General features: G+C 42.4%; 1 protein-coding gene across 2 annotated transcripts; it reads right to left on the bottom strand.

The window, feature by feature from the left end:
• Positions 1-2,537: 2,537 nt before the first annotated feature.
• CCNG2 (cyclin G2) lies at positions 2,538-11,599 on the bottom strand. Of its 2 annotated transcripts, none has more exons than XM_010969292.3 (8): positions 11,241-11,599; positions 10,112-10,249; positions 9,124-9,261; positions 7,790-8,040; positions 7,499-7,577; positions 7,318-7,416; positions 5,107-5,312; positions 2,538-3,979 (listed from the first exon to the last, which is right to left on the bottom strand). In XM_010969292.3, the coding sequence occupies exons 2-8, from the start codon at positions 10,247-10,249 to the stop codon at positions 3,856-3,858; spliced, it is 1,035 nt and encodes a 344-aa protein (XP_010967594.2). In that variant the 5' UTR covers positions 11,241-11,599; the 3' UTR covers positions 2,538-3,855. The 2 variants fall into 2 exon arrangements, with proteins under 2 accessions (XP_010967594.2, XP_010967595.2); XM_010969293.3 differs by lacking the exon at positions 11,241-11,599 and adding an exon at positions 10,334-11,184.
• Between the last annotated feature and the right edge of the window lie 599 nt (positions 11,600-12,198).

Below are 12,198 nucleotides of genomic sequence, written 5' to 3'. Positions count from 1 at the left end.
ATGCTCATGCAAGCTGCATTTAGCGGGGTGCTTAGCTGAGGCTGGAACATCCAAGATGGCTCCTCCTCCTCAAGAACGTCTCTCTGCACAGGCTCTTCTCTTTCGGTAATCCAACCTGCTGCCTTGCAGCATGGTGGCTGGCTTCCAAGAGGGATGAAAGGGAAACTGCCAGTCCTCTTGAAGCTTAGGCTTGGACACGCACTGAACTTTTCCACTGCACATTAGCAGGCAAAACCAGGCACAAGGTCAGCTGAAGTTCAAGGGGGAGAGACTCCACTTCTAGATGGGAAGAGAAGCACGTGTGTACAGGGATGGGAGGACGTGTGGCTATTGGGAAACTACCACACAATCTGATTTGCTAATCACAAAGTCAGTAGTTGTTGACCATTTCTGGTACAAATAATCAGACAAACTCAGCTGAAAAGGGACAAATGCAAAGTACAGAGGTTTTGGCCATATAAGAATCTGCTAAGTGGATGGCTTAAGTAAGCCGACCCATGGCACACTTGCAGGGGAAAGTGGGAAGCAGGCAGGGAACATCAGTAAAACCTAGTGTGAAATGAAAGGAATTGAAGGAAAAACGCAGACCCTAGACAAAGAAAATGGTTAAAATTGTCATGAGAAGTGTTCTACAACCAATGCCTCTATACTTAACCTAAGTATTAACTGGTGATCAAGACACGTTGTTTGTCCAGTCTCACTTCCTGAGGGTCGGATGGGCAGGGACCACGGGATCAGGGAGAGCCACACTTCAGCATGCACATGGCACATGGCAGAAGCAGCAAAGCATGCACACCACATCCTAGGAAATGACAGAATCAAAGCCTGAAGAGCCAAATCAAGGAGCAAGTATGAGACCAAAATGTAGCCTTCTCCTCACCGCTGCTGTGAATGGGGCAGGAGGCTTGATTCTCAATTTTATTTATCACAGTTATGGGAAAGCCATGTGGTTGAATGGCCCAAGGGCAAAATCAGGCTCTTGGACTTGTCTGTGAGTTTACTAATAATGCCTAAAGAGAAAGGACAGTGCCTCTCAATTCCCACCTGTCTTCCTCATCCCCACTGCCATTGCCTTGGTTCAGTCCTTCATTATCTCTTGGATTTTTGCAGGACTCCTGACTGGTCTCCCCATTCCGTTATTCATCTCCACCTGCTCCATTCCACCTTCCACAGAGCTGCCAGTTACTTTCTTAACACACGTTTTCCAGCTCTGGGAAAAGGTAAGGAAAAAAAAAAAAAAAAGAAGACCAGAGAAAGGTGCAGTGTTCTGATTAGGAAGAGATTTCTAGGTCCTGATATACTCTCTTGAGAGGTACTTAATGAACAATTTTTCAGGAGGGATATAATCAAATTTGCATATTTTAACGGATTTGCATATTTTAGAAGGATACCCAAGAGGATCGGGGTAAGCCTGGAGACTGAGAGATTATTAGGACATTGCAGTGACCCTGCTGATAAGAGTACAGGTCCGACCGAAGCCAGTGGCACAGAGTAGACATACAGTGTGAATGATAATTGGTGACCTCCAGACAGGAGACAGCAGGCAAGAGGCAATGAGGGTATCACCTAAGCTTCCACCTTGAGTAGACGGAATGCCTATTCACCAAAATAACAAACGAAGAGCAGGTTTGGGAATATTCAGAACTTTGAGAATAATCAGTGAGATGGCTAGCTGTGAATACACAGGTTGGGAGCTCAGTAAAGAGCTCTAAATATATGGAAAACCAGAAAGGGGAACAGATCAAGTCACGTGTGGACAGATTCACACAAAAAATCATCTAGTAAGAAAAGCAATAAAATCCTAGAACTGAAGAGGGTTCAAGACTTGGAAAGCCACAAATAGCTTGTGCATCTCAACAAATCAAAATCTGAAAGCAGAATATATTGTCTACCGTTTGCCAATATTACTCAGTAAGAGAGGGAGGACCGTTTGGATTCTCCACTAGGAGGGTAGGAAAACACCCTTATCTCCGGGGAGAAGAGGAGTTACATGAAAACCATATTCAGTGTATCTTATTTTCTACCTAACTAGAGAAAATAAAGGTCTCCAAAAACCAAACTAGATGGAGAAACCATGCCAAAAAAAAAAAAAAAAGTCACTACTTGCAAAACAAGCCTGAGGCTGGCAAGGTCCAGAGCTCACTGCCCGAGTGCCTGGTCAGTAAGCAACCTTCTGAGAATTTGGCTTGTCTGCAGAGACTGTGCTAACCTACCAGCCTGACTATTCTGGTCTACTTGACACCTGCTGGCTTTCACCATAAACTAACAGGCATTTGGGTTAATATGACACTCTTCTGTTTCATTTGAGTCCAGAGAGAGGTCAACTCTCAAGTGACAGATTCACTTTCAGTATCTTCAAGGCTAAGGGCCAAACTGGTGAGGAAATATTACCTAGGGGACTTCTGCAACCAAAGAGAGGGCTTATCCTGGAGACACTCCAGCCTCACTTCAAGCCTTCTCACTGAAATATATATAACAAGCACTTTTTCTTTTTCACCAAAAAAATTAAAAATTAAGAAGTAATTGCAAACAAGGAGTACAATTCATTAGTATTTTTATTTTGAGCTGTATCTATTATTATCTCAAAAAGATCCACTTCAGAAAACATCCAATGGCTGTTGACTTACCAGAGAAAAAGTAAGTCATCACTACGATTTATAATACAGAATACACAATAAGTTATATTTACATGCAATGACTAGACTATCACACATAGTAAAAAAATAACAGTATTTTTATGTACATTTTTAAAGATTTACATTTTCATATACAGTTTATAAAGTTAAAAAAAATTCTCTGTACAAAATCTCATGTGCACAGAGTTTATAAATCCCTATTCCTATGGCTGTACCACCACACAGATATGCTTAAAACTATAACACTACAAACACTTAAGTTTTTTTTTTTACACTTCATATTCAGTCTTGGCACCCATATACTAATACCATTATTTCTGAAATGTGAATTACAAAGGAAATAAACTGTAATCATGCAGACCTTTTTAATATAAGAAAATGAGATAAAATGTGCTACCAGACCAACATTTATCAATTTCATAGTTACCTAATTCTGTTCAGCCTCCTGCACTGCTCTCATACAGGTACATGCAAAACCAGCAGATCATGGACTGTTTTTAAAACATTAAAATAATACTATAGTCTGACAACACTTAGGCATTAGGAATGCAACTGTCTAACAACCTTATTAGCCTGTTGCTTATTTCCGCTTTGGCAGAAACCTCAAAGTTAAGACATTACATACTAAAAGTCACAGAAATGTCAATATTGTAATTCCTAAGTTTATAAAGTCTGCGTCAGAGAGTACATTGATCACTTAAAAAACAAAAAAATCACCAAAAAGGTGTTTGACATTTTAAGAGTATATTCTCTGTTCTGAGAGTGGGGGGAGGGGGAGATCTAAGATAAACCAGTAAAGGATTACCCATTGTCCCTGCTAAGGAAGCACCTGCACACTCCCCGTCTGTTTAAAGACACCTGAAGGCTTTATAAAAAGTTTAACTACATTATTCATCTTTAAAAATCTTCTCAAAAAGTAGTAAGTTGAAGGTATCAGCACCTTCCCTCCTCCCCCAAGTAGCTAAAGATCAATGAGAAAAATAAAGTGCCAATGTCTAAAGTACTGTTAACTGTTTAAGAGGCACTAACCCATTTGATGGCTTAGGATTAAATATGAAAATAGGCCAGATCCAATCTGAGTAATAAATAGAAGGTAGGTATTCCAGGCTATGCAATTCCTGCCTAGATGGGAGCTGGACCAGGAAACCACCGACTACCCCATTTATTGCTTTGAAACTGGTACACACACTTTAAATTCGGACCCAGAATGGTTAGATCTCTAAGACGGAAAGCCCAGAGTCTGAGCCACTTTGAGGCTGAAGAAGAAAGCGCACTCCTGCTCCCGTTGAGGGGAGCTGCCGAGGCTCTCCTCCCCACAACTCATATCTTCACAGGAGTCCTCACTAAAGGGAAAAAGAAAAAGAAGAGGACCCCGTTATCTAAAATACACTTACATGTTGTACAGGCAGAATAAAACTGCTCAACAAGTATCTCCAGTCTCAGGATTTTTACATTCAAAATTTAAGCTTTACAGAGATAATATTTAACTTACAAAGACTTCCTAAAGTGAAGTCTATTGTCATCTCCTTAGAAAATAGACTTAAGAGGTTTAAACAAATTACCATTTACCAAACTATTATTCTTGTACCAATTAATGACTATCAGCAGCTAACTGTAGAAGTCTAAGTATTTTAAATTCAATAAATGCAGACTAATGACAAAGATCTCCTACCATATGGTTTTGATGTCTTTCTTGCATCAGTTCAATAACTATATCACTGATATTCTCAAATAACAGACCAAGAAACCAACAAGCTATGAAAATGGAACTTCTACTCCCTTATCCCTATAGCATAGAACAAATTTAATAAAAATAAATAATTAATTTTACTCAACAAAATAAACTCTGAATAAGACAATGGCATTTGGCAAACCTAAACATATCTATAAAAGTCTACCAAGATGGTGGTAGTAGTTCCCTTTATTTTCCAGTCATTTAACCTGCAGCCTCTTGCCACAGTAACATAATAGGAATTCATACTGTTTAAAAGCCCAGAATGCTGTTTCAGTTGATGTTGTTTTTAACTAAACTGTATTTCAAAGACCAAAGGAGATGGCAAATAACCAGTTTTTAAAGGGGGGAGGAGTGAAGTGAGTCAGAGAAAGACAAACACTGTATCTCATACTGTATGTGGAATCAAAAACCAAAAAAACAGAACCCATAGATGCACAGAACAGACGGGTGGTTGCAGGGGGCAAGGGTGCAGGGGGAGGTGGCCAAAAGGACAAACTTCCAGTTATAAGCCCTGGGGAGGAAATGATGTACAGGATGCTGGGCTTTGTTTGTTTGTTTTTAATAAAGAAAAACAGTGGGGAAGTACACTTCCAAATTATTAAGTATTTTAATAAAACTACTTCTGGTTAATTCTGTCACCTGAAGAAATAATGCTGTTAGAGGTAGGGGCTCTGATATACAAAAATCAGTAACATTTAGTCTGGCTGAGTCTAAGTAGTCAAGGAGCCTTCTTACCTTTCACTTTCATCAAAACAACCCCCCTCCGGGATGGTCGGCAGCTCAGGAACACTGTAGTAGCTATTGTGGAGGTTCTGGGCTGTGCGCCTTGAGACTATCCAAACCAACTTCTTAAGATCTGGTTTGCAACATTCAGGAGAAGAATATTCGGCTAGGCATTTAGAAACTAACTCCCTCCAGTAAATGAACTCAGAGTCATTAACCTGAAAAAAACATTTAAATGAACAGGTTATGACAGTGGTTCCTAAAACTTGCTGTACCTTTCAATCACCCTGTGAGCATTAAAAATAGTGATGCTTGGCTCCCACCCCGAGATAGTCTTACTTAATTGATATGGGGTGTGATCTGGGCATCAAGAATTTTTAAAGCTCCCCAGGTAAGTCTGATGTGCAGTCAAAATTTGGTAACCACTACCTTAGGGGAGGAGCAACATAGGTAATAAAAAATGTACGTAGGATTCAATACATAGAATGCTCTGCCTATTTTAAGAAAACACACGGACCTAAAAACACTAGGTCTGTTAATGAATCAGTTATCAAGTATATTCTCTGATAGTCTCAATGCAAAGGAATTCAACACAATTTAGGTTTCTGTAACAGTATTATTCAGATGGCTACGTATTTACATTAAGACACCAGATATCTGCAAATGGAGAAGTTAGCAACATGAGAGAAGAGGAATTTCCCCAGAAGGGCACAGTTCCTCCACCACTGGGGAGTACCCAAATTTATTTCAAGGAATCGTCACTGAAGATGTTTCCAAGTAACGTTATTATAAAGGTTTATATTCAAATTAATAAACTCATGGTTAAACAAAAGTTGGAAGTTACCTGTTAAAACCAAATGCTTCACAATGCATGTACCTGCACCACAAACAGATGATTTTATATCATTTGGCCTCCATTTCCACCTAATCCAGCTACGTATTAATTCCCGTGCGATCTGGCTTCTACCACTCCTTATTCTCCGGACATCACCTACCAGTTCTCATTATACCGGGCCTTTCATCAAAATTCAATACTCCTGACCACCTCCTTCTAGAAAACTTCTTTCCAACCTGACAGTGCTTGTATATCTGTCTAGTGTACCTTCCTTTAGTTGGGTCCTCATGGGGAAACTGCCAATGCTGAAAACACAGAGATTTAACTGACCCCTAAGCAAAGGACTCTCACAAATCTCTTATGGCTTCAACTATTATTTCCTCATCAGAAATTTCTAATCTCAATCTCCAACTATGATTTGCCTTCTGAGTTTTTATTCCAGATTGCCAAATATCTGCTAGACATCTCCCTATCTGAAAGGTACACAAGGACCTAACATCATACTTTTTTGATCACAAATTAATTTCTCTCAAATCTCCCTCCATCATTAGGTCCAAATCTGGTCATTCGTAACTCCTTGCCTCATTTTCACGCTTGGCTTCCAAACCCACTGAGCTGGATATCCTTAACCCTGCCTGCGATTTCACCTAGACATTCTATCTTCAAACCTACTCTCAATGACTCTCCCAACTTCCTGCTCGTAAGCCTTTGCTGCCCAAACTTTCACTTTTGGTACAACCAGGCTCCCAGTCATCGTGCCTCTCGCGTTCTATCCTACTTTTCTGCTAGCAAAACCCTGAAGTACTCCCTATGTTCAGAGACAAAGACCATACAGCACTGCCACACAGAATTAATAAATGACAGAACTCCCTGCCTCATATTAAGTTCCATACTTCTCCAACTGGACTATTAGCTTAAGAAAAAGAACTATGCTTTCGTTTGTTTTACACCTCGTTACAACTGAAAAAAAAATTTATTGGGCTGGCCTGATGAAGGAGTTTAAAAAGAAAAACATAACTGATGTTATTTTGGTAACACTACTAATGGGACGATGACTCAGTCCTACAGATGCAATAGGGTGCCATTAGTGTTATTTACTAAGTCTACCTCTTAGTACGCATTTTAGAACAATGTGCACGGGGCAATGTAGACCGCTGTCATTATCAACTAGCAAGAATACTACACAAGGGACACCTGAATGTAAAAAGAAGCCAGGCTGTGACTAATTCCCTTCCAGCTTAATACTGTCTGGATCAAAGCTGCATTTTGAGAACATCAACACTTAAGAACCTCACAAAGTGTTACTTAATGTTTAAGGGACCACAGAAAAAAATAAAACAACACTAGGAAGAAATTTGCTTTAAAGATTAAGAACTGAAGATACTTACCTTGGAATGTTTTTTAACAAGCAAGAGAATTTCCAATAATTCAATGGATTTCAAAGATTCTACTTCCAAATTGAGAAGGCACAAAGCTAATATAGATGGCTACAAAAAAAAGTTAAGAAAAGTAAGTATTTTTTTTAATTCAAAACAGAAACTGAGTGAGATAAGCAAGGAACTGACTTACTTTTGCTTTTGAAAAGGTAAGTCGGCAGCTGCAAGCTTTCAGCTGAGCTTCCAGTTTGTCAAGACTCAGTATTTCTTTCCTATATGATGAAAAGAAAGGATGAATATTTATTTATTAAACTTCTAAAGATTTAAACAATTTTAAATACTTGTCAAAGAAAAAAAAATTTGTCACCAAAAGTCCAAGTTTAAGGTCGGGAGGGTATAAAAATGTAAATTTCATCAGCATTCTAAGTCTTTGTTACTTATGGCAATGCAAAAATACATAATTTTAATTTATAACCCCACTGACCTTTCTGAAGTATGACAAAGTACTATAGTATGGTATAAGTGCAAAAAGTGTAAGGCAGTAGTAGCTTCCATTTCATAGTGCAATTTTTCCGAAATTATTTTTTCCATCCGTTTTATGTCAGAAGCAGTACATTTACACTGACTAATCCGGATTACATCATGAGTGGATGGGACATTGCATTCTTCTTCAACTATTCTAGCAGCCAGCAGAAAACAACAGACTCCAATGCAAGACAAATGTTTAGGTTTCACCTGGAAAACAAAGAACAAAAGGCTTCTTCCAACAATTGTCCCTTTGATTTGGCAAAGCAGATACTTGAAAGAATATTGTAATGAGCCCCTACTCCTAAAACAGAATACAATCAAGCTGCTTCCCTGCTTTTACCTTTACACACAATACTTAATTGCTTTTACATTTTAAACTGTCTTAACCTACCTTTAGAAAAACAAAAGACATTTTGAGCATTTACATTATTTAATTTTAAATGCAGGTAAAAAATTTAAATGCAAGTTCAAAAGCTAGGTTTCTAATACTGCATTATATACTCTGTATTTCAAACTTATGAAATACAAAATAGTACAACCCCCCCCCCCAGAATAAATCAAGCCTTTGAACACCAAGAAAATATACTTCTTTGGATATAAAAATAATACATTCTACTTATCTTTTTATCTTATCTATTTAAGAATCATCCCCTACTTCAATGCAAATTTCCCCAAAGAGATATTGCATCAGATGTGCAGAGTGGAGCATATGTAAAAGCTACCATGGACAGATGGCTGCCCTTTTCTTTTCAGTGCCCTGAAAACTGACCCAGCAGCTGACAGCAATCCTACTGGCAGAAGAATCACCACATTTTTCTAACAGTTGCTGATAACTGTGGTCCCCTGCTTTGAAAAGGCTCCTCATAGGGAAGGCAATAGGTCACCTTGAATACAGTGCTATACTTCCATTTGTCATATAAAACAAAAACACCTAGGTTTAAAAACACCTAGGTTCAACAGAAACATAATGGGAGATGAAAATGGAAAACCTTATTTTGAGAACTGCATATATAGAGAATACCTAAAAAACAGGAATCTTTTTTGCTGCAGCTTCAACAAGAAGGGATATAAAGAGGTTCAGCAAAACCTAATTTAAGATACAACAATACACTTAACTTTTGTGGTCTCTTAATCTGGACTAAAGCTCACAATTCCAATTATTAAAAATGTTCATGTATGGTGACATTGTTACATTCATTTGCCAAATATTTTTTGAAGCTTTGTATGCTAGGCATTGTGCTAGGCACTGGATATAAAAAAAAATCATTTTATATAAAAATGATCAAATACCTTCATAAGAGCCAAGAATCTGTCCAAAATATTGACAGCCAGGACAAAAGTTTCAGTGCAAGATCCAAAAAAGTTGGTTAAACTCCTTAAATCTTCTACTTTGGCATTTCTCAATCTTGGACACAAAGTGTTACCATTCTGCAATAAAAACCAAGAGCCAATGATTATGACTGTCTTAGAACTAGATGAATAATACACACAGATTCAAGTAAGGTAGTATTTTTCCTTTAATCTTCAAGAAAACGGGAGAAAAGGGGGAGAGGATAGAGTATGTGCTGAGCTCAGTGGTAGAGTGTGTCCTGAGCATGCATGAGGTCCTGGGTTCAATCCCTGGTACCTCCATTAAAAAACAATAATGATAAATAAACCTAATTATCTCCCCCTCCAAAAAACCAAAAAATTTTAAAGTAAATTTTAAAAAAGAAAATGGAAAAAATGTGTTACCATTTCAACCAAAGCACTACACTTTATCAGATACAAAATGTGTATATATCATTGCTTTTTGAAAAACATACATTGTAAAAGACATTCAGCAATTCAATATAAAGTTAACTGTTGCCACACTTCCATAGGGTTATAGCAAATATAATTCAATTCCCCTGTAATGGATATACAGAAGGTTCCTTGCTTGTTTTCTTTTTTTAAAAATAGCATTTAAGAGCTGACTATACAGAAGTATTGCATAGGCAGAGGGTATTTCCACAAATGAACTGCTCAATTCCCAGGGAATGTCCCACAGAGAAGCTGCAGGCTGGGGGTGCCACACATGAAAAACACTTCCCTAGAGTTAGTACCATTCTCATTCTTGCTAAGAAACAAAAGAATGACCCTGACTTAAGATTTATCTTAGTACTCTAGGAAGACCAATTTTGGTTTTAAGAAACTTTGCAACCTTTAGTCTTGATTAAAAAAAAAACAAACTGTTTTTAAAGTTATCTCCCCAAGCCCTATCAGCTGCTGGAGCAAGTTATCCTTCCTGGGAACTCACCTCTGGGGTGGCCTCGATCAAGCTCAGTCCTTTTTCTCGAGGTTGGAATCTCTGTTCCTGTTCTAAGTAGAGGTTCAACAATCCAAAGAGCTGGACCCCTTCACGACCGGCCAAGTACTCTGCCCCCAAATCCTTCATCTGCAGCAAATACATCACACAGTTAGAGTGTATCCCGGGGGTGGCTGGGGGAAGGGGGAGGGGACAAAGAGATGGTGCCAGTACCTCCAGCGAGGGGCACCCCAGCACACCCAGGCGCGGAGCGGGTGAGGGGACCAGTCACGTCCAGCCAAACCCCAATGCAATCCTCCCCCACCGCCAGGGAGGTGTGGCAGGGGGAGGGCCTGTGGTCACGTCCGCCGGCCAGCGCTGGGTCAGACCGGCCAGCTCCGGCCTCCCCGCCGTTTCACAAACAGGAAACTGTCCCCGAGTGGCGGTGTCCGGACGGTCTGCCCCAGCTGAAGTCGTGGGGGGGGGGAAGGCTTCTGCCCAGTGGAATGCACTGGGGACACCGATCGCAGTGGATCCGGTGGGCTGGGGCTTTGCACAATGGGGTGGGGGGGAAGGGAGAGAAAGTCTCGCGACTGAACAAAGAACCGGAGGGAGGAGACTCCCGAGCCCCGCCCCTCCCGCGGAGCCCAGCTCCAGAAACCCCACTCGCTGGAGTCCAGCCCGCAAGCCTTCCCCAGCCGCTTCGGCAGCGCCTACTCGGTACACAACCCGAGAGGCAGACCCCGATCCCAGAAAGAGCTAAGGTGGCGCGGCCCACCGGGTCGGCGTCTGGGAACAATTCCAGCCCTCCCCGTTCCCAGAGGTCGCCCGTCCATCCACTGATGCCCGGGATTCCGCAACTATGCGGAGACCCAAGGCTGTGTCAATCCAAGAAGAACCACCCCAGCGAGGCCCCGTGGTTAAATGAAGGGGAGGAGGGGGTACACCAAAGAACTGTCTTCAGCCTCCTCGACCCCTCCATCCATCCCACCAGCATATCTCCGCCTCCAGGCGCCCACTGCCCAGGGCTGAGGGCAGGACGGGAATCGCTTCCCAGGCTGAGGGATGGGCACTCTGACTCGACCCCTGTGGTCCAGTTCGCGAACAAAGAAACTCCGCGATCCCGGGTGGGCCCACTCACCGTGCTGGAGATGCGCCTCCACCGGGCCGCGGCGCCGCGGTCGGAGCCGACTGGGCGCAGCGGGGGCGTCCGGACCTGTCTCCGAGGTCAAGGACCCGCCGCTTCAGCAGTGCCCCTGGACCAGCATCCGACCCTTCTTCCCTGCCACCGCCCCCTCGGCCTCACAGCCCCGGCTTCATCCCGCTCCCCGCGCGCCCACTCTCCGGCTGGGGCGCAGCGCTAGCCCCTCTAGCCCTGCCCCTCAACGGGCTCTACCGCCGCCGCCGCCACCACCGCGGAGACCCAGGCAAACCCCTTGTTTTTGTTTTGAGTCTCCGACGCCCCCAAGGGGGCGGGCCACGTGACTCCCCGCGGAGGGATCCGCCGCTTCCTCAACAGTCTTTGAAAAAGAGTCCCGCCCCTAAGTCTCTGTCTCCAGCCAGCTTTGTGGCGTCCCCAGCCAGCTTTGTGGCCTCCTCAGCTCGCCTTTGCTTTAGTGAGCCACTCCTCCCTCTCGGTTCCTGGGCGAAGGGTGGAATCTGGGCGTCGGCTTTATTCTGGGGTTGATCCATAAGGGGAAGAAAAGGGGAGTGATAGGAGTGAGAGGCGGAAGGAGATAGTTTCTGGTCTCATTGCACCTTTTAAAGGTCCCTGATTTGTTTTGTTTTCGCTGTTTTGAAAAGTCCGCCCAAAGTAGCTGGCTCCCCGATTGGATGTTGGTGGGGCGAGCAGACTGCTGAGGCTGATTCACTCTCGAATCCGGATTGGCTAATTGATTAGCCTTGGAGTCCTGTGATTGGTTGTCACTGTATCCGGAGCCTCTGTCTTCCATGGGGCCTTAGCAACTCTGGGGTCTGGATTGCGCATGCCTGGGTGGCCAGCTCCTGAGGAACGCATTCAGTTGTCCCTAGGGTCAGTCCCTTCCCTCTGCCACCTCCGCCCCTCCCAGAGGAATACCACGCTCGGCTCTCACCTCCAA

This window comes from Camelus bactrianus, chromosome 2, assembly GCF_048773025.1.
Source record: "Camelus bactrianus isolate YW-2024 breed Bactrian camel chromosome 2, ASM4877302v1, whole genome shotgun sequence".
In the NCBI taxonomy this organism is placed as follows: Eukaryota; Metazoa; Chordata; class Mammalia; order Artiodactyla; family Camelidae; genus Camelus; species Camelus bactrianus.
The sequence above is the reverse complement of the archived record's forward strand: the minus strand, read 5'-3'. Positions and strand labels throughout refer to the sequence as shown.

Bases quoted from the DNA above. Each gene is read 5' to 3' on its own strand.
- CCNG2 (XM_010969292.3), bottom strand. From the start codon at position 10,249: ATGAAGGATTTGGGGGCAGAGTACTTGGCCGGTCGTGAAGGGGTCCAG. The intron at 8,041-9,123 runs GTATTTGATCAT...TTTGTTTTCCAG, and splicing joins GATTCTTGGCTCTTATGAAG to GTGAAACCTAAACATTTGTC. The intron at 7,417-7,498 runs GTAAGTCAGTTC...TTTTTTTTGTAG, and splicing joins TTACCTTTTCAAAAGCAAAA to CCATCTATATTAGCTTTGTG.